Source organism: Mixophyes fleayi, chromosome 5 (assembly GCF_038048845.1).
Source record: "Mixophyes fleayi isolate aMixFle1 chromosome 5, aMixFle1.hap1, whole genome shotgun sequence".
Lineage (NCBI taxonomy): Eukaryota > Metazoa > Chordata > Amphibia > Anura > Limnodynastidae > Mixophyes > Mixophyes fleayi.
This window is the reverse complement of record NC_134406.1, coordinates 212,955,126-212,978,022: the sequence shown is the minus strand read 5'-3', so window position 1 is coordinate 212,978,022 and position 22,897 is coordinate 212,955,126. Positions and strand designations below refer to the sequence as shown.

The window sequence follows — 22,897 nt, the reverse complement described above, 5'->3', positions numbered from 1 at the left end:
ACAATTTGTTTGTCCATCTGTCATTAACACAGTCCACATCAGTAATAGAACATTTCCCTTATTGTGATCTTGTTTTTAACAGTCTGGAAGTACAGAGGAACCTGATGAAATGCCATTACCAGATTGTGAGAGTGTACAAGTTATTCCAGGGAGCAAGTTGCTGTGGCGAATAGCTCCACGACCCTCCAACTCTGCACAGGTTAGCCAAGTCGCCCACCTTCTAACATACAGATAGCAATCTGGAAATGGACACCTCACACATAATGCCATTCATGTAATGTACCCTGGAGCTTGAAGAAAACAGATTGCCTCATGTCCAGTATGTGTCCCAAAGTCTCAATTGCCTTTTTTACATGTAGTACCCTTTTTCTATCAGTCAGTTCCTGAAGTTGATGTGTTGGAAGCAGAAAAAATGGGCAAGTGTAAGGATCTGCACAACTTTGACAAGTGTCAAATTGTGATGGCTAGACCATTGGGTCATAGCATCTCCAAACTGCAGGTCTTGTGGGGTGTTCCCAGTATGCAGTGAGGAGTACCTACCAAAAGTGGTCCAAAGAAGGACAACAGGTGAACTGGCGACAGGGTCATGGGCGCCTAAGGCTCATTGATGCCTTTGGGGAACAAAGGCTAGACCTATCTGGGTTCTGGCATTCATGTGGATGTTACTTTGACACGTACCTCCTAACTAAACATTGTTGCAGACCAAGTACACCCCTTCATTCCTTGATAGCAGTGGTCTCTTTCAGTAGGATAGTGTGCCCTGCCTCCCTGCAAAAATTGTTTAGGAATGGTTTGAGGAACGTGATAAAGAGTTCAAGGTGTTGACTTGGCATCCAAATTCCAATATCAATCAAGCATCTGTGGGAAGTCAGAACCATGGAGGCCCCATCTTGCAACTTGAAAGAATTAAAGAATCTGCTGCCAACGTCTTGGTTCCGGATATCACAGGACACCTTCAGACGCCTTTTGGAGTCTATGCCTTGACACGTCGTAGTGTAGGTTCCTCATGCCGCCAAAACAGCTCTATTAGGCTGATTAGTGAATGTGTAACATTTGAAAACAATGGGGACAGAGGGGCATTTCAGGAAGAGTGCCAATTTAAAATAATGCAAAAATCATGGAATAAATTAGGTACAAAGAATGAGAAACATTTGTGTACTAGATAAAAAATAATTTGGCAAACTCGCAAAAATTGTAAGACGCAGTGTTGATTTCCTTTGAATATACATCTTATACCTGGAGCTTAACCTGTTTCTTTCATTGATGGTGGATTTTGAAGTTTCTGCTTGTCATGTTCCAATTTATGAACAACTATAATACCCATGTTAAACAACTTTCATGTAGTTCATCACACTGCCACCCCTAATAGACTTAGGCGCACAAAAGCAAGGAATAAACTATGTATTCTACATTCACCAGAAACAACAGGTTATTGGTTGAGAAATAAACAGTACAGCATTCTTCCTCACTACATTTACAAAATACTCATTGAATAATACACATTTTCTCACTGAGGACTGACATGTACCGATCTTATTTGTTTTAGATGTACAACTTCACTCACTTTGCTCTGGCCTTGAATGAACTGGATAAAATTATGGAAAGCCTAATCCCTAACACAGACTGCAGACTACGGCCTGACATTAGGGCGATGGAAAACGGAGATATTGGTAATTTTGAGGTTATGGGTACAAATTGCTGAGAGCTTTTTTTTTTTTTTTTGTTATCCTATATTTAGGTGAACATTTCAGTGGGCACATATACATGATTAAAGTACATTTTATTTCCTTTTTTTTCTTTTTTTTCTATATCGTCTTTATTTTATCAACTACCTATTTTACCTATAAATTAAATGGAGGTGGGTGTGTTGGATAAGGGGCTTGCACATGTGGGGTGTACAGTCATTAGCTTAGTGGTTCTTCAGTCAATGCCTAGTGTAGACTTAATTCTATATACAGGCCTGGATTGTGTTAAGAAACCTAAACTGTATTTGGTTAAAGGTCACTGTATTTACATTGTCATATTGCCTTTTCAATTAGCTACATAAATGCATTTAATACTGTATGAATAAAGTATACTTAATATTATACAGCAATTGCAAAATTTTGATTGGCCAGGTAAGGCTCTTTTAACATGAGTGAAACTAGTACACTCTTTGCTTGTTTGCTTTGCTTCCTTTTATCCACTTTAATAAAGCTAAATAAAACTGACTTTTAGACTCATTGGAGTTACATTAGTGTATGTTCTGTATTTATGGTTATAAAAATTCTTCTACACTGACCATTGACCCCCTCCTACAGGACTGTGCTAGACCATATGCTGTTGAATTCTTACAATAACAGGAAGCAGAAAGTCATAGACCAAATTGATACGTTACATTTTTACTTTTTTTCATTCAGTATCTTGTCATTTCTCCATCTTGGGTTCATCATGTCATTTACTAAATTCTTGAGATATCGAGAATATTTAAATATTTTGCAACAGGTAATCTGTGCAGCTATGGGATCAGTTATGTGGAATTCGTGGGACTATGTTTTTTTTAAATAAAAAGTTATTCTGTAATTTGGATGCCCAAAATATACTAAATTACATTTTAAGAATGACCTGACTTTTTCTGCACTTCCCCTGGCATTGTCCTTTTTGTTAAATTGTTTAGCAGTAATCCCCACATTGACTGTACATGGAGGCACTTGGTGATCATTGCTGTGTGCATGATATTATCACTGAGGAGTAGCTAATGTTCTGAACTTGACATCCAACGATGTGTACCTTGACCAATCTAACTGCAATTAGTAATGTAAACTGTTTTTATCGGGATATTGGTTTCTTTAAGTCTCACTAAGTTGTTTTTAATCTTGTAATTATACTTCTAGAATTAAATTTAAGTGATAAAAATCCAGGTCAACATTATTTTCTATTTTACCACTTGCTCCTATATGCCTTTGTATTATACAAATGTGTTTTTTATCTATTATTTTTTAAGACACAGCAAGTGAGGAAAAGAAGAGACTAGAAGAGAAGCAACGAGCTGCTCGTAAGAATCGTTCTAAGTCTGATGAAGACTGGAATACAAGGTTTGTAGTAGAATTTTAGCTGTATGTATGTATGTATGTATGTATGTATGTATGTATGTGTGTATGTATGTGTATTTGAAACCACTGCTACATTTTCAATACCAGAGTATTTACATTGAAATTTGTGTGGTTTTACCCTTTTTTTGAATCTACATAGCCAAAACTATTAAAATAAAGAAAAATCTGTGTTCATATAAAACGGATGTTTTCTGTATGCCGTGTTTCCCATTAAGTTGTAGTAGTGTATCTCCAGATGTAAATACATCTTATATATAACAGTAGGTGCCATACTGGGAATATGAGAGCCTTCTAATATTAAAATTCTCAATGGGAACATTTAATCTTAAGGAGAAAAAAATAACATTCCATATCCTAGCAAATGATATGCTGCATATGTTTGTTTCCTTTACCTTTTGTGGGTTGTGCTCTCTGAAGAAGAAATAATGTCTCCTATCCCTACTTAACCTTTCCTCCAGCCAGGGAGCTCAGTTTAAGTGCTCGTGGCAAGGTGGCTAGGGTTTTTTTTTGTTTGTTTATTCTTAAATTGAGATTCTTCTCCGTGAGATTTCCCTGACACCTAGAGCATTGTCGTGGAGAGACCCTGGTATGTTCTTTGGATTTGCTTTATCCCCCCTCTCCCTTTTTCTTTAGTGTAGCAAGATATTGCGATTTGGATAGAAGGCAGGAAAACAGAGCTTTTATCAGCAGCTTGCTCTCGCTCATTGTCCCCTGTTTGTCTGGAGTTCACACCACATTTGCAGGTGGCCAGTTAACATACTACTGAGGCCCCTCCCTCCCCCTCCAGAGAGGAACATATGGCAGGTCACATTGTAGCATTATGGAACATTCCTTCGGATTCACTCAAGTACCAGGTTTCCTCTTACTGGCTGAAAAAACTTCAGTTAGGGGTGGAGGTTCAATTCCTGACATCAGATTCCACATGGGGCCACATGGCCTTTCATATTCCCCTCTGGGAGGTAATATCAGACTTGTGACACTGCCAGCTACACAAGGAGCTTCCTCTATCTCGTCCTCCTCTGCGCTCCAAGCCTACACACTTCAGTTCTGGTTATACCTCCATCACAGTAGGCACACCTGATGAAAGCAGTACTGCTACATTAGTTTTGCCACTGGATTTCTGAACTTTTTTCATTAGTAGCATTTTCTGAATCTGTATCTTGTCTGTTCAAAAGGAAACCTCATCCCAGGACTCAAATATCTCCAAAGTTACCACGGTTAAGACATATTTGTGCAATTGCTGTCGAATTAAGCTTCGTCATTTGTCACACATGAAGCATTTGGTTCTCAGCTCGCTCAGTATTCCATCTCTTCCAGCATCACAACATACCAGGCAACCTACAGACTTACAGGATTGGACCTGAATCACTATTGAGTTTCTAATCTCTATGCCTACCCTTAACACAGATGGGCCAAAAAAGGGTACATTCTCAGTTCCTCCTTCTGATCCGAAGTAGGTTTGCCCTGTTAATTAGTGGCTTCCATGCCCACTGATGGAGCTTTGAAGAAGGTTATTAGAGTGTTCTACTGCTCTGGAAGAAGGGAAGGTCTGGAATGAAGGGGGTGCCGAACTCGCACTTTCTCCACCATGAAGGATCCAGCAGATTTCCCCTAGTTAAAAGAATCAGTCATGCTGATTTAAAACCATTTTGTGCACTCTGAAGGTACCATATTCAACTATACTGGATCCAGCTGTCCAGTTATCTTTTCTCACTCACAATAAGGACCTGCCTTCCCTAGTTCAGGCATTGTGTGGCTTTGCAGGAACACATCTTCAAGTGAATAGATGCTTCAGAACACTGCAGCTCTGGTGCACATTCAGACCTGATTCGCATCTCCTCCATTCAACTCCATTCTAGCTTTAAGTTTTTCCAAACTACAAACTGGTATACAAGTTGTCTTCAGACTTCATGGTTCAACTGGCAGGTCAGCACAATGAAGCATTCCTTGGTCATGTACTCCTCAATCTGGTTGAACTAGTCTACTAGATCTCAGCCAAATCAGTGGTCTTAAGCTTGGTTAGCAGACCCCAAATGTAAATCTCTGGTTTCATTCCATGTCAGGGAATTCCATGGCCATCAATGGTAATAAGAGCATTTTTCTGACCCAAACCTGACCAATCGTCCTAAAACTTCCAAGTTTTATTTTTTTGTGGCTTCTTGTAGTCTTCAACAGAGAGCAGCTCAAAACACTCGTATAAACAAAATGCAGTGTAGAAAGGAATTTTTCTAGTTGGTCAAGAAAATGGATTCCAAACACACAAATTCTCCTAATGCTCCTGACAATACCTCTCCCACTTTCTTCAATATTCCTGTTGGTTCACAGCTGCAAAGAATTTGGGACATTTTGGAGGGTTACATAGTGGACTAGTGGCTTTCAGAGAACATTTGCAAGGACTAATTCCTCAAATGAGAGAGAATCTCCCTTTTGTTTTCTTCATTCTCTGAGATCCGAGCCTAAGCACCATCTCTATTGATGTACAAAATATAACCCCTTTGCCTTGCAACAGCGGTGTTTGGGTTTTTATTCAAATTAATTTTTTGTACCCAAGGGTGATGACTTTTTGCAGTCTGTATTGGCCTTTTAAAGTCTCTCTTTCTCTAGCAGGAACAATTCTAGACAGTCTCTCAGGTATGCTAGCCAAGCTGTACAACTGTGGGATTTCATTTTGTTCATAGATATTCAGAATGTCTATCTCCCTGTGCGCATATGAGATGGATACCAAAGATTCTTATGGCTTGCCTTCGGAAAGGTTGATTTTCAGTTTCGCCAATTTCCATTCAGACTGGAATCTGCACCCGGCATTTTCACTATTGTGATGGCCAGTTCACTCTCTGGGGCAGGGTATTACCATTATTTCCTATTTGAAATATCTCATAAGCAAGGTCTTAAGGAGTTGGGTGACTGCAAAAGCTGATGTGCATTCCATGTTGCTGAATCTTGAGAGAGACAGATGCATGGTTAGCATCTCAGTCATTTCAGACTCTGATCATGAGTGTGAGTTTTACTCCTGTTCAACAGCTCTCTTAATTGAATCTTTTCCCCAAAGAAGATCCAGAGTTTACAGATGAGGACTGCATCCTTTCTGGACCCTCACATCCCCTTGGTTTCACAGATCATGCACCTAATGGAGTCCATAGTAGCATCACAAGTATTCCCTTAATGCAGTTGTAGCTCAGTCCTCTACAGAGGGAACTTCTTGTCTATCTGTCCTAGAATGTTCAGGGCTCTCATCATGATGACTAAATACTTTTTACCTGACCATGGAACAACCTATGTTAAACGTGGCCTGTAGAGACAACAGATGCTGAAAATGCAGGTTACAGACTATTCTTCCAATCAAAATCCTAGCCGTTGTCTTCCCTACTGACTGACAAGACAATCAGCATCCAGTCATAGAATTTAATAGCAGTTGCTTGTTTAAACCATGAAAGGTGCACCCTCACTGCCCTAGACATACAGAGTTGACCTTTTTCTAGGAAAGGACAACTAGTTGGTTGACCATATGCCCCTCAGCCTGGAGATGATTATACGTAAATGATGTGGTCTCAAGACTAGACCACAAGGTTACCCTGTGAACATTCAAGTGGATGCAATGGACTTCTGGTGCTTCCATATCTGATATTTGTTACCCCTCTTAGCTCTTTTTCCCAGTGTCTTGAAAGACTTAGACTAAATCAGGGTTTGTATGTGGACTATCTATCTGTCTATTGTTGCAGAAAATCCATGGCAGCTTCGACTACACAAAGTTCTTTATCACTGCTATTTTCAATAACAGACATACAGATGATGCTGCAGGCCAAAACTCCCTGTCCCCTCCAGGGTGTACCACAGAATGCCTTGTAGGTGAGGGTGAGGAGTTTGAAAAGGATTCTGTAGGGGAAAGGAAGCCAGTGTAAGGCATGACAGAGAGGGGAGGCAGAAGAAGAGCGTCGGGAAAGGAAGATGAGTATTTCAGCAGTTAAGTATAGACCTGAGGGGGGCAATGTGGGAGAGGTGGAGACCAGTGAAGAGAAGGTTACAGTAGACAAGACTGGAAAGGATGAGTGCGTGGATAATGGTTCTGGTGGCATTCTGTGACAGGAAGGGCAGGATGTGGGTGATATTGCAAAGTTGGAGGCAACAGGATTGGGCGAGAGATTGAATGTGAGATGGCGGAAAGGCAGTCAGATACACGAGAGAGGAGCAGGGGAGAAAACTCGGGAGAAGAGATGTACAGTTGAATGTCATCAGCGTAGAGATGATATTGGAGACCAAAGGAGGTGATGAGATCACCCAGGATGATCTCCTCTAGTGTAGAGTGAAACAAACAGAGGTCCAAGAACCGAGACCTGAGAAACTCCTACAGGGAGGGCAGAGGGGGTGGGAATGAACCAGAAATGGATACAGAGAAGGAGCGGTTGGTGAGGTAAGAGGTGAACCAAGCGAGGACAGAGCCAGAGAGGCCAAGAGAAAGAAGGTTCCGATTTAGCTGAGATGAGGTCATTATTAACTTTGGCCAGGGCGGTTTCAGGGGAGTGGAGGGGGTGGAAGCCAGATTGGAGAGGGTCAAGGAGGGAGTTGTCCGAGAGGTCAGTAGTGAGGCGGTTGCAGACTACCCTCTCGAGTAGACAACAAAGAAAACGTGGCAGCACTGGTGAATCTTAAATCAACATAATTTATTTTATTTTAATAAAATCTATTATATAAAATAATCACGAGTGCTCAGCGTGCTGATAAAGCACCTCAAAACAATTGGATTAATGAGATCGACAAAAAGCACTATTACAGCTATAAATACCCAATGTCCAATGATGTCATGTGATAAAGGAGGATATCCATGACCCCTAGGCACAAAGTAGATATGACTCCGCTCTCTCACTAGCATCCACTATGAGGGTTGAATATAGCGGTAATAAACTGAGTGGATGGAGCCAGAACACACTATGTGTGTCAAATATCTCCTCTATAAAAGTCAGACATCTGACGTACCTTACAGGGACTGGTGATCCTCCTGGTTCTTTGAATCTATGATGGAACTTTAGGGTTGAATGCAGCTGTCAGAATATAGTGCAAATTAAATTTTATCCTCAATTCTTGCTTAGGAATCTCAGTATCGGGTAAAAAACGTGTATACACGAAAAAAACAGTGCGTCCATGCACGCCGGTGTCACCTAAAGCGTTACTCCGCCCCATCTATGTGCGGTTTCATCAGAGGTAAAATAACAATGGTCCGGATCACTCTTGTATATCCTGCAAACAAAACTGGTAACCAATCACTATCCCAAACCAAGTCACCAATCATATGACCGCATGCACTGTTGCTAAGCAACCACCTAATATGAGTCAATCCTGTACTATGTAAATATTGTCCACATGTCAGGCAACTGTTGTATATTAGTCCAACAATCATATAGGAAATAATTGCTACGCTGAAATCTTGCATCGGTGGGTATAAATTAATCAACATATCTCACACAAGTTAACCCGTGCATGATACTCATGCATTCTAGTCAAATCAAGCTACTTAAGGTGTTAAAAAGGTTCTTGTCATGCATTTGGGCCATAGCCCAGGCCTCAACCACCAACCACTCCCCACTGTCACCTCCTAAACCACCAACCACTCCCAACTGTCACTTCTCCTTCAAGAAATATATATATATTTTTTTTTAAATCTTTTTATAAACACTTTTAACAATTAACAAATTAAATTAACAAATTAAAAACCTCTTAGTATACCAAATTTCAGCCCTTTCTGAATTTTTTTTTCCACACACACTAAGAATTTAGTAGGTCAGTGTATAACTCTGCCCAGCAGGTGTCGCTGCAGCTTGGTTTTATTTTTTCCACACACACACACACACACACACACCACTAGACATTTATATATTAGATCATTAGAATTGAATAAATTATATTGTCTTTGATAGTATACCCATCTAATTTGTAATCAATGTGTGTAGACAGTATTTAAAAGCACATTAGTAAGCAACATACAATCAAAGCAAACAAATATATATATTTGCAAAAAGTGTGGATATAGCAATCATGTATTCGGTAGACTGGTATATAATAAAAAATATATAAAAACTGCTATAAAAATAGAAAAAATACTTAAATCAGGATAATGTTAACACAATACGACAAGCCTTAGATTATTATCAAGCAGACAACAATCAGGATCAAACTACACCTGCTATAAGATGGAAAGCTCATAAAGCAACTATCAGAGGCCGACTGATTAGCCTAGCCTCATACGAGAAAAAAAAGCATAGACAGACAGTCACTAAATTGGAGACCCAAATACAAACACTCACTCTTCGTCATCAGAAATATCCTAAACGTACAACTTACCTTAAAATGCTAGCCCTGTAAGGACAATTGGGCAAACTACTCTCCGCGAAGGCTGCTAAGACCCTTCAATGGCTTCAGCAGCGTTTCTATGAAAAGGGTGATAAAGCCGACACACTACTGGCTCGTAAGCTTCAAAATCAACGTACCCGTAACCGCATTGTTGCTATTAGAGACCAGGCACAGCAACTATTATACGATCCGCAGGCCATAGCGGATAGATTTAGAACCTATTAGAATACGCTGTATAACCTCCCTGTGGCTAAAGATCCACTAGATACTAGGCATACACAAACTTTAGAATACCTCCGAACATTCTCTCTTTCTCGCCTGACAGAAACACAAATAGCAATACTAAATGCTGAAATTACAATAAAGAAGGTTAAAGTAACCATTAAATCCCTTAGAAACTCAGCAGCACCGGGTCCAGATGGCCTTACAGCATTATATTATAAAAAGTTTAGAGCTGAACTGGCACCTATGCTAGTCTCCCTTTTCAACGCAAACTTGAATGTAAAAAATTTGAAAGGGACACCACCAGGGCGGACATTATTGTCATTGCCAAAGATGGCCGAGATCCTAGCCATTGTGAGAGCTACCGACCAATATCTCTACTGAATGTAGACCTAAAGCTATTTGCCAAGATATTAGCGAACAGATTAGCTCAAGTGATACCCGCGCTGGTCCATCCTGATCAGGTGGGCTTTATTCCAACCTGCCAGGGAACAGACAACACGAGGCGTGCAATTGCCCTAATCGAGGCTGCTAACCAGTCACGAACCCCCGCCCTGGTGGTGTCTCATGACGCGGAAAAGGCTTTTGACAGGGTGTCATGGACGTTCATGAGAGCTACTCTCAAAAAAATGGGATTCAGAGGACAATTCATGAGTGCGCTAGCCTCCCTATACCATAACCCCACGGCAGCAGTGTGGGCTAATGGCGCTGCTTCGCAACCATTCCAGATAGCGAACGGTACCTGTCAGGGCTGCCCACTTTCCCCTTTGCTGTTTGCTCTAACAATGGAGCCACTAGCATCCCGAATTCGCAATAACCCAATGATAGTAGGGATTCAGACGGATGTAAATCACTATAAAATCTCCATGTACGCGGATGATATTTTATTGACAATCACCATCCCTCTCGATTCTCTTCCCTCTTTACAGGAGGAGCTAGACAAATACGGAGAAGTCTCTGATTTTAAAATTAATATGGATAAGTCAGAAATCCTTCCCCTTAATACATCTCCTCATTTATTAGATTCCCTCAAACGTCAATCGTCCTTTAGATGGCAGCCGGATAAACTTTAATATTTGGGGATCTACTTAACGAGACAATATAATCAGCTCTATGCGGCCAACTTCCCCCGGCTCTTGAATATGCTCAAAAAAGATCTCGAGAAATGGGACAACTTATACATCTCGTGGCTAGGTCGCATAGCGGCGGTAAAAATGAATTTACTACCATGAATCCTTTATCTATTTCAAGCGTTATGTATTCGAGTCCCTTCACTTGCACTACTTTACAGAAACAGGTCTCCCGATTCATTTGGGCGGGGAAACGGCCTCGCGTACAAGCCCGCGTACTTTATCGTCGAACCTCAGAGGGGGGGGGGGTGGGCCTCCCAAATATTTCTAAGTACTACATCGCAGCACATCTAACTCAACTAGTCCTGTTCCATTCTCCTCTTGGCACGAGGTTATGGGTTGACATAGAGGCTAATCTTATGCACATTCTCTCGCCTTATACCCTTTTATGGATCTCGATCAAATACCGACCGCCCCTCTCTTCACTTCCACCTACTACCCGTTTCTCACTCCAGATATGGGACTACTGTACCCGAGCATTCCATTTGGTAACGCACCATGAAATTATGTTTCCATTATGGAATAACCCTGACTTCCCCCCTGGACAACAACAATCCTTTTATCAGCTCTGGTCTTCATGTGGATTCAGGTTTTTGAGAGACGTAGCCCGCTTAAGTGTCTTTCCTGAGTTTGCGGACCTCCAACGTCGTCACGGTATTCCACATAACCGATTTTACCAATATCTACAGCTAAGACACCTGTATCATTCAATCCCAGCACTTAAGACCATTTATCATCTTACACCCTTAGAAACCTTCTGCGTAAGGAAATCACTCCCTACTGGCTTAATTTCGACATTCTACAGCATCCTGGTGGCATTTCGTCAACCTGACAAGGATCGGTATGAGCTTAAGTGGGAGGAAGACCTTGGAGAGGTATTGGAGGTGGAGGAATGGGCTAGGATCAGAACACGTGTCGCCAAGAGCTCTATATGTGTGAAAACCAAGGAGAACGCTTATAAATTGTTGTATAGGTGGTATTTGGTCCCCACTCGCCTAAAAGCCATTTATCCCGATTCCTCTAACTTATGCTGGAGGAACTGTGGGCAAGAGGGCTGCTTCCACCACATATGGTGGTCATGCCCTAAGATGGTGGGATTCTGGCAAAAAGTTCATAATCTAATGCACAGAGTCACTAAGCTACAATTACCCCCCTGCCCTTCTTATACACTCCTACATAGAACTGACCCAGACACTGGTAAGCAGACAGCAGTACTTGTGGGCCATATTCTTAACGCAGCTAAAACTGCAGTGGCAGCAAACTGGAAAAAAGCAGAACCCCCCACTTTAACTGAAATCATAAGCAGAATATGGCAGACTTATCGTTGTGAACAAATTACTAGTATAATAAATGATAAACCCATTAAATTTCAAAATACCTGGCAACCTTGGTTGACTATCTATGGAACGGATCAACCAGGGACCGATCAAAGTCTCAGTTAAATGATAAAAAGGATATTATGACTCTGATTGCAGAAGGATTTTCTGAACATCTAGCTGACAACGGGATGCCAGGCTGAGTTTCCCTCCCCTCTCCCCCGCCCCCCCCCCCCCCCTCTCTTTTCTTGTTTTTTTTTCTCTCCCTCAATTCATTTGATGTTTAACATTATAACAATGTTCTTGTTAGTTTACTTTTATTAACAAATTATCTGTTTTGCAGTCCAACCTGTATGCTGTTGATACTATAAAACTGTCATTAAAATATTTTTGGAAAAAAAATAAAAAATAGAAAAAAATAAATATAGATTAATATAAAACCTCTCAAGTAGTTTAGAGGCAAAGGGGAGAAGTGAGATGGGGTGATAGTTAGCAAGTGAGGTGTGGTCAAGATTGGGTTTATTGAGAATGAGAGAGATAAGGACATGTTTAAAGGAAGAGTGAACAATTCCAGTGGAGAGTGACAGACTGAAGAGGTGAGAAAGGTAGGAGCAGGCAGTGGGGGAGAGGGAGTGGCGGAGGTGAAAGGGGATGGGATCCAGGTGGCAAGTAGAGGGGGGAGAGGAAAAAATGAGGGAGTGGATTTCTTCACCAGAGGTAGGGCGAAAGGAGCAAAGGAGTTGGTTGTTAGAGGAAGGCGGAGCAAGAGAGTCAACCAAGGAGGAGAGATCAAGTCTGATTGCCTCCTTTTTCTCCTCAAAAATTGAGGCTAAGTAGGTGACAAAGAGGTAGAGAGGGATTGGGGGGGGGAGAGAGGAGAGAATTGAATGTAGTTAAGAAGCAGGGGGGATTAGAGGACTGAGAAGAAAGGAGTGACTTGTAGAAGGATTGTTTTTATCAAGGGAAAGGACGAAGCTGTAGGAGACAGGATAAATTTGTAGTAAAGAAAGCCGGCTAGGGAGCAAGGGGCGGTCAGCAGCACGAGTGCACTACTGGAGGAAACGGGTGAATTTAAAGAGTTAGTGTTGAGGTAGCAAGTGGCAACAACAGCAAGAAGGAGGCGGCAACAGCGTCCAGGGTTTTGACCTATTTTGACCATCCCAAACCCTAATGAGGCCAAGGTGATGGCTCACTGTACCCAAGTAAAGCAGGCTTCATAAGGAAAGTGCAGACAGTAGGTGTAGAGTAGCCATCCTTTGGGACTTCTCCATTGTGAATGTGAAGCTTTGTTAGCTGAAGAAAAAAAGGATTTATTTTTACAGTATGTACTGATATTTTTCCTCAGAGGCCTTCCTACCCAGGGTGTCATTCATGTGTACTTACTTTTGTTGTTTTTGAGCACATTTTTGTTCAGAGATGGGTCTTGTATTGTTCAGTTGGTTGGTTTACATTTCCTATTCCAAAATAAACCCTTCCTCCAAAATGGAGGAAGGGTTTATTTTGGGATGGAAGGGGTCTGTTTCTTTTGCCAAATTCCCAGTCTCATCACTATAGTTGAATTCAGCAAGTAGCATTGTTATGAAAGCAGTGATCATCATGTCGGTCTTAAGATCCCCAGCTGAACGGTCTACTCCAGTGCCACAAGATTCAGGATGATTTCTGTTCTTCCCAAAAACCCTTGCAGCACAACAAGACTGTCATGTAGGGGTCTCCAAGTAGAGGTAGTAGGCAATTAAGGAACGTAAATCCCGATACATTCCATATTTTGCATAAAATTGATCAACGCATGCTCCGAAACGAAATATAAGGCAATGAACGCAAGTGCGTGCAATTCATTTTCGATGCAAAGGACCCTTCCTACAGCCTACGATTTCAAAAGCGGAACAGGGGAGGGAAGAATAGTCATGAGCACAAGGGCAATGTACAATAAGTGTGTGCCAAGGTCGAGCTTTGGGCATCTCTGAAGTACGTGATTTTTAGCCGTATCACTTGCACCAGCTACAGGTCAGGTGTAAGTGCTGATTGATGGCGATGATTGTCGTGTATGCATCCCAGAACATGTTTGCAATTAAGAGCAATTGTAAAAATGCATTTTATGTATAGTACTAATTAATATATTTAAAAAGGCTTCCAATTTTTTTTATAGCAAAACACAACGCAGTGGAATATCAATTCCCCCAAAAAAACTGGAATTGCAATGTGATTGAATTACAACAAATTTATTAAAACAAAATTACATTGATATTAAAATTAAAACATTCCCCAATAGGCATGCAGAACCTAGTAGGTCCCAATCTAGAAAAATATCAGAAATAGGTGCACCTATATAGATTATAACAAATTGATTGTTTTGTATTTAAATCTGATCGTTAATGTTCCGTTTGGGCCATACTTGTTAGAAGCTCATGAAGTTGGTATCCATGCATACAGTATGGTTGGTAATAAAATTGCATAAAACCGGAATGAGGAGAGTCTCCAAACAGTTGATGTCTCTATAAATTGTAACCATGTATATAGCTGGGAGCGGAAGAACTGCCGGCTTCGTTTTCACAATAATGTGCACATAAACTCGGAGTGGCGGACCATTAGGAGTAGTATAATGTACAGTCAAGATAAACCTCCTCTATATATATTTTTTTTTATTAATGATTCTATTAATAACAAGTGTTAATGTATTTAAGAATTATTATTTTTTTATCTGTGTGTTCTGATGGGACTTTCTATACACATATGCATTGTGCGTATCCTGCAGTGTGGTGTCTGTCTCCATACGGCAAGTGCCGTATAGGCAGAGCATAGTTAGACGAGCAATCAACTAGAAATGTTTCTTGAGATTCGCTTCTACTTGAATATAGGTAAACCAGGTATTTCCATTCAATTTAAAAACATGCAAATTGTGTTCACTTTGCATTCCTTAATGAATCAGGCCCAGTATGTCTGGTCCACACTTGCAGGAGTAACACTTGTGCACACTGCTCTATTAGGTAGGATATATTCTTGAAATTGTATTGTATTATTTTTTAGAATTGGTGGTCTATAAAACATACTTACAAATATCAATGTATTTACTGTTCAGTGCATTACAGTTCATGTGGGTTATTTTTCACAGGTGGTTTTATCAAGGCCCTAATCCACACAACAATGCACATGACTGGCTTTACTCTGGGAATTACTGGGATAGAAACTACACAAACCTACCAAACATCTATTGAACGTGGATCACAGCCCTAAGAAGTCTTTTCAACTATATTAATTGTAGGTTTGTGTGTTCTGAATTTTCATGAATATTGCACATTTTCAGCCTCTTAGCACTTAATTTAAAAGTTCATACTGGAGTAGTTGCCTTTTTTTGTAAAGGAAATAAAGCAATAATTTGATGCAATCTCCTAAGATATCATAAACACCAGTAGGAAGTTTAGTGTTGAACTGATACCAAAAGCCAATAAATTCATGTCTAGTATCTGAAATTTTATGTAACACGGAAATAATTCTCATAATAAATACCATTTTCATAAACTTGAAAGATGTTTATTGTATAAAGAATGCTGGGTTTTCTCATATGATTCAGGCAGCTTTGGGTATTGTAAGGGTGTGGACGATATGAGCACAATGGGAAACAGTATTTTGATAGCAGACTAGATACTGCAGAAAAGGTTATTTCTGTTACTCAGAAATTACCCTTATGGCTTTGTGGACGACTTTATCCGAAGGCAGGGAATATAATCCCAATATTAATAATGTTGCATTTATTGATATAGGACATACAATTATTGTATATTTAGGTCATCATTCCCATGTCTGTACTTATAGTGTATACATTTTGTATTTTGACTGTGACTTGTATTTGTCTAAAGATAGAAATAAAACAATGCCAGGTATACATCCACCTATATTATTTATGTTTGTCTTGAGACTGTCCATCTGTGTAGTAATTGTTACATAAATACATAAAAGAAAAATATGCACTAGACATTTTGAATCGATTGGAATAAGAAATTTGTACCTGTACAGAAAATGTAATTTTATTTCTCCCCTTACAAGCTGTAAATTCAGTAATGAATTTCCTATACACTTAGGAATGACATTAAGATAAACATGAAAGGTGCTTTAGTCCATAGTCACTTCTTTCAGACTCCGCCATCGGAAAAACATTCCAAAAGCCTCATATTTTGTAGATTACAGAATCAAGACCATATAACCACACCAACAGAAGCAGATCTGGACCAACTGATAGTTACTCTACACGTTTTTGAGAATGTCTCTTCAACATGTCACTACAGTACACGTTAAAAAGAATTCGACATAAACAATAGAATGGGTAGGTCTAAATATAGTGTCCACAATCACTAGTTAGTAATCTATAGAGCACTGTCAATGTTGATTTTTTTAAAGATCTATATAGAGTATCAATACAGAGAGAGAAAGCAGTGCAAGTTTCAAATAGTCTTCATAAGACATTGGAATGTGATAGAAAGAAAAGACATGCAATAGTATTATCATCATCATTTATTTATATAGTGCTACTAATTCCGCAGCGCTGTACAGAGAACTCATTTACATCAGTCCCTGCCCCATTGGAGCTTACAGTCTAAATTCACCTATATAGACGCACACTCACACAAACAGACAGAGAGAGAGACAGACAGGGAGAGAATTAGGGTCAATTTTGATAGCAGCCAATTAACCTACTAGTATGTTTTTGGAGTGTGGGAGGAAACCGGAGCACCCGGAGGAAACCCACGCAAACACAGGGAGAACATACAAACTCCACACAGATAAGGCCATGGATGGGAATCGAACTCATGACCCCAGTGCTGTGAGGCAGAAGTGCTAACCACTAGGCCACTGTGCTGCCTATAGCCTTTTACCTTAGTTATTGCAGTTAATTATAGCTGGTCTATTGTTTTATTGTATTGTCCACCTTTCCCCAACTTGTATCTAAATAGATGCTTCGTCATATGAACTGCAGCACAATAAAATTGAGGCCTATGTTTTGATTTTCTCTATCTGGTACACATACATAATGTATTTCTCCTCACCGCATATACATTTCTATGCATATCTGATATATATATATATATTCTAATATATAAATGTCTAGTGGCGTGTGTGTGTGTGTGAAAAAAAAAAAAACCCAAGCTGCAGCGCCACCTGCTGGGCAGAGTTATACACTGACCTATATATTTCTTGAAAGAGAAGTGACAGTTGGGAGTGGTTGGTGGTTGCCGGGGGTGACAGTGGGGAGTTTTTAACACCTTAAGTAGCTTGATTTGACTAGAATGCATGAGTATCATGCACGGGTTAACTGACCTACTAAATTCTTAGTGTGTGTGGGAAAAAAACCCTCAAAAAGGGCTGAAATTTGGTATACTGACATTATTGACGAGTAGAGGGGTCAAACTCATTTTCGTGAGGTAATTTTACCTCATGGACACACATGTGTACAGTGGCGGATCCAGGGGGGTGCGATCGGGGCAATCGCCCCCCCCCCCTAGCAGGGGTTTGCTGCCGACGGCTGCACAGTATGTGCAGGTCCGTTTGGCAGTGACAGTGTGCTGCTGTGTGTTAAACACAATCAGAGCGGCCGGGCAGCACACTGTCCCTGCCTGTCACTGCCGAGTGGACCTGCACATACTGTGCAGCCTCAGAAGTCGGAAAGGGGGTGGGGTCTAAATCGCCCCGCCCTAACATCCACCCGGGGAACAAACATTTTCTAGATCCGCCCCTGCATGTGTAGCGGCGTGTGTTAGTGTGTGTGTGGAAAAGACTATTTTCTCAGAAAGGGCTCATCCGAATGACCTGAAATTTGGTATACTGACATTATTTGACAAAAAAATGCATGAGTATCATGCACGGGTTAACGTGTGTGTGTGTGTGATTATTTATATATATATATATATATATATATAACACCATAATGCTACACTTCGATAGTGAAAGGATTGAAGAGAACCCGGTGAGAAGGAGACGCCGCTCAGAGAACTTTCTTCCAGACATGGACAGGAACGGCATTGGCTGTGAACCCTACTCTGATGGGACTTGAGATAAGCTACAAATTTTTAATTAAATGGCCAGGTTTTAAATCTTTTATACGAATTAAAAGAAACTTACTACACAAAAGTGGCCTATGTTTGCCCTTTCTCTCGGGTGTATGGTTTTGTGTCTGGGTATCTTTTAGAACCACCAGAGATGAAAACTACCAGAGGACCTACCATATGGAGAGTATAACGTCCACTTCACACAACACTCCCTCTACTTTCCGTATGGTGTGGACTCCCTGGACGGGATACTACGATCCGTATCCTCCCACGTCCAGTTCCTGATATGTAATATGAGGCGAACACTCCCCCCGCATCAGATATACTATCTTACATTTACTGACCAAACCTCTGCCCAAGGGCATAGTTATTTCCCCATTATTCCCAAGTCTTTAAAAAAATTTAAAAAAGTTATAAAAAAAAAATACAAAAAACTAATTAAAATTTTTTTTAATTACAACAAAATTTGCAAAACCAATCCTGCAGTATAAGCCCATTGGTACTGCAATATTACCAAGTTCACACATTCAGCAGTAAAAGTCCAGTGGTGCTGTGTCCTGTGCTCTGTCCTGCTGAGTTCAGTGGTGCTGCTGGGTCCTGTGCTGTGTCCTGTTCAGTCCAGTGGTGCTGTGTCCTGTGCTCTGTGCTTCTAAGGGCATAGTTATTTACCCATTATTCCCAAGCTTTTAAAAAATAAAAAAAAAAAAAAAAATTAAAAAAAAAATAATTAGAACAAAATTTGCAAAACCAATCCAGCAGTATAAGTCCATTGGTACTGCAATATTACCAAGTTCACACATTCTGCAGTATCTTGTGCTACATATAATGGAGACCAAAAATTTGGAGGATAAAGTAGGGAAAGATTCAGACCCACTTCCTCCTAATGCTGAAGCTGCTGCCACTAGTCATGACATAGACGATGAAATGCCATCAACGTTGTCTTCCAAGCCCGATGCCCAATCTCCTAGTACAGGGCATGTAAAATCCAAAAAGCCCAAGTTAAGTAAACGTAGCAAAAAGAGAAACTTAAAATCATCTGCGGAGAAACGTAAAGTTGCCAATATGCCATTTACGACACGGGCCAGGGCTTAGGCCCTGGCCCGTGTTCATGACTAGTGGTTCAGCTTCACCCAAGGATCTTAGCCCTCCTCCTCCTCCCCCCCCCCTACAAAAAATTGAGAGTTATGCTGACAGCAACAAAACAGCAAACAACTCGTCCTTCTAAAGAGAAATTATCACAAATCCCCAAGGCGAGTCCAAGGGTGTTGGTGGTTGTCAAGCCTGACCTTCCCATCACTGTACGGGAAGAGGTGGCTCTGGAGGAGGCTATTGATGATGTAGCTGGCGCTGTGGAGGAACTTGATGAGGATAATGACGTGGTTATTGTAAATGAGGCACCAGGGGGGGAAACAGCTGATGTCCATGGGATGAAAAAGCCCATCGTCATGCCTGGTCAGAAGACCAAAAAATGCACCTCTTCGGTCTGGAGTTATTTTTATCCAAATACGGACAACCAATGTATGGCCATATGTAGCTTATGTAAAGCTCAAATAAGCAGGGGTAAGGATCTTGCCCACCTAGGAACATCCTCCCTTATACGTCACCTGAATAACCTTCATAGTTCAGTGGTTAGTTCAGGAACTGGGGCTAGGACCGTCATCGGTACAGGGACACCTAAATCCCGTGGTCCAGTTGGATACACACCAGCAACACCCTCCTCGTCAACTTCCTCCACGATCTCCATCAGATTCAGTCCTGCAGTTCAAGTCAGCAGCCAGACTGAGTCCTCCTCAATATGGGATTCATCCGAGGAATCCTGCAGCGGTACGCCTACTACTGCCACTGCTGCTGTTGCTGCCGTTAGTCGGTTATCTTCCCAGAGGGGAAGTCGTAAGACCGCTAAGTCTTTCACAAAACAATTGGCCGTCAAACAGTCATTTGCCATGACCACAAAATACGATAGTAGTCACCCTATTGCAAAGCGTATAACTGCGGCTGTAACTGCAATGTTGGTGTTAGACGTGCGCCCGGTGTCCGCCATCAGTGGAGTGGGATTTATAGGGTTGATGGAGGTATTGTGTCCCTGGTACCAAATCCCATCGAAATTCCACTTCACTAGGCAGGCGATACCAAAGATGTACAGAGAAGTACGATCAAGTGTCCTCAGTGCTCTAAAAAATGTGGTTGTACCCACTGTCCACTTAACCACGGACATGTGGACAAGTGGTTCTGGGCAAACGAAGGACTATATGACTGTGACAGCCCACTGGGTAGATGCATCCCCTTCCGCAGCAACAGCTGCATCAGTAGCAGCATCTACAAAATGGCTGCTCGTGCAAAGGCAGGCAACATTGTGTATTACAGGCTTTAATAAGAGGCACAACGCTGACAACATATTAGAGAAACTGAGGGAAATTATCTCCCAGTGGCTTACCCCACTTAGACTCTCATGGGGATTTGTGGTGTCAGACAATGCCAGTAACATTGTGCGGGCATTAAATATGGGCAATTTCCAGCACGTCCCATGTTTTGCCCACACCGTTAATTTGGTGGTGCAGCATTACCTCAAGAGTGACAGGGGTGTGCAGGAGATGCTTGCGGTGGCGCACAAAATTGCTGGACACTTTCGGCATTCAGCCAGTGCCTACCGCAGACTAGAGGCACATCAAAAAACCATGAACCTGCCCTGCCATCACCTCAAACAAGAGGTTGTGACGCGCTGGAACTCCACCCTCTATATGCTGCAGAGGATGGAGGAGCAGCAAAAGGCCATTCAGGCCTACACAGCCACCTACGACATAGGCAAAGGAGTGGGGATGCACCTGAGTCAAGCGCAGTGGAGACTGATTTCCGTGTTGTGCAAGGTTCTGCAGCCATTTGAACTTGCCACACGAGAAGTCAGTTCCGACACTGCCAGCTTGAGTCAGGGGATTCCCCTGATCAGGCTGTTGCAGAAGCAGCTGGAGAAAGTGAAGGAGGAGCTGGTAAACCATTGCGATTACACCAAGCATGTAGCTCTTGTGGATGTAGCCCTTCGTACACTTTGCCAGGATCCGAGGGTGGTCACTCTTTTAAAGTCAGAGGAATACATTCTGGCCACCGTGCTCGATCCTCGGTTTAAAGCGTATGTTGTGTGTCTGTTTCCGGCGGACACAAGTCTACAGCGGTGCAAAGACCTGCTGGTCAGGAGATTGTCCTCTGAAGAGGACCGTGACATGCCAACAGCTCCACCCTCATTTTCTTCCACATCTATGGCTGCGAGGAAAAAGCTCAGTTTTCCCAAAAGACGCGCTGGTAGGGATGCTGATAACATCTGGTCCGGACTGAAGGACCTGCCAACCATTGCAGACATGTCTACTCTCGCTGCATTGGATGCTGTCACAATTGAAAAAATGGTGGAGAATTACTTTGCTGACACCATCCAAGTAGACATGTCAGACAGTCCATATTGTTACTGGCAGGAAAAAAAGGCAGTTTGGAAGCCCCTGTACAAACTGGCTCTATTTTACCTGAGTTGTCCCCCCTCCAGTGTGTACTCGGAAAGAGTTTTTAGTGCAGCGGGGAACCTGGTCAGTGAGCGGCGAAGGAGGTTGCTTCCTCACAACGTTGAAAAAATGATGTTTATAAAAATGAATAATCAATTCCTCAATGAAGTACAGCACTGCCCTCCAGATAGTACAGAGGGACCTGTGGTTGTGGAGTCCAGCGGGGACGAATTGATAATGTGTGAGGAGGAGGAAGTACACACTGTAGGGGGAGAGGAATCAGAGGTTGAGGATGAGGACGACATCTTGCCTCAGTAGAGCCTGTTTAGTCTGTACAGGGAGAGATGAATAGCTTTTTTGGTGTGGGTGCCCAAATAAACCAATCATTTCAGCCACAGTTGTTTGGTAGGCACTGTCGCTGAAATGATTGGTTTGTTAAAGTGTGCATGTCCTATTTCAACAACATGAGGGTGGGTGGGAGGGCCCAAGGACAATTCCATATTGGAACTTTTTTTTTTTTTGCATTATATGACCATTCAACAGTCATTTGCCATGTTCAAAAAGTAAAACCAAATTTCAACAAATTCAAGAAATTAAACCAAAAGTAAAATGCCCTGTCATAATTTAAAACAAGAGGTATTGATGTGCTCTAGAACTACTGTATTGTTGTTTATATTTTATAAACACTACACTTGGAAGTTGGAGGAGGTATTGTGGCCCCGGCACCAAATTTACTACCGGGGCCACTCCACTGTGCAGTCCATATTTCGGTGTATCAGATATTAAACAACGTGACAGCTGATGCCCAATTTTTTAATTATATTGTTGGCGCTGTAAAAAATTGTGTTCTGGGCACACCACACTACGCAGTCCATACCCTTTTTTGGTGGAATTCTGACCCGTGGAGGGTTTTTTAATTATATTGTGGCCTCGGTACCAAATTGTGTACCGGGGCCACCACACTACGCAGTCAAGAAAGATAGATGCGCATCATAGATAAAGTACATTCAGTGTTGTGGGGCAAATTGAAAAATATTCAAAATGCACTGTCATTATCAAAAACAAGAAGTTTTGACACGCTGAAACTCCAACATGTATATAATGGAAAGGATGGAGGAGCAGCCGTATGTGCAGTGTAATGCAGACCTGTTGAAGGTTTTCTATATATTATATTGTGGTGGCCAGTGGCCAGTCCTCTACACAGTGCAGATACTATTTTTGGGTGTAATTCAGACCTGTTGAAGGTTTTCTATATATTTTATTGTGGTGCCC

General features: G+C 41.5%; 1 protein-coding gene across 4 annotated transcripts in view; it reads left to right on the top strand.

The window, feature by feature from the left end:
* The window catches only part of OSBPL1A (oxysterol binding protein like 1A), a 122,905-nt gene extending 106,908 nt beyond the window's left edge, over positions 1-15,997 (top strand). For all 4 annotated transcript variants that reach the window (XM_075213433.1, XM_075213434.1, XM_075213435.1 and 1 more), the window contains 4 exons: positions 83-199; positions 1,547-1,670; positions 2,984-3,074; positions 15,212-15,997. In XM_075213433.1, the coding sequence (XP_075069534.1) occupies positions 83-199; positions 1,547-1,670; positions 2,984-3,074; positions 15,212-15,314 (435 nt within the window). In that variant the 3' untranslated portion in view covers positions 15,315-15,997. The remainder of the gene's footprint in view (positions 1-82; positions 200-1,546; positions 1,671-2,983; positions 3,075-15,211) is intronic.
* Positions 15,998-22,897: the final 6,900 nt, after the last annotated feature.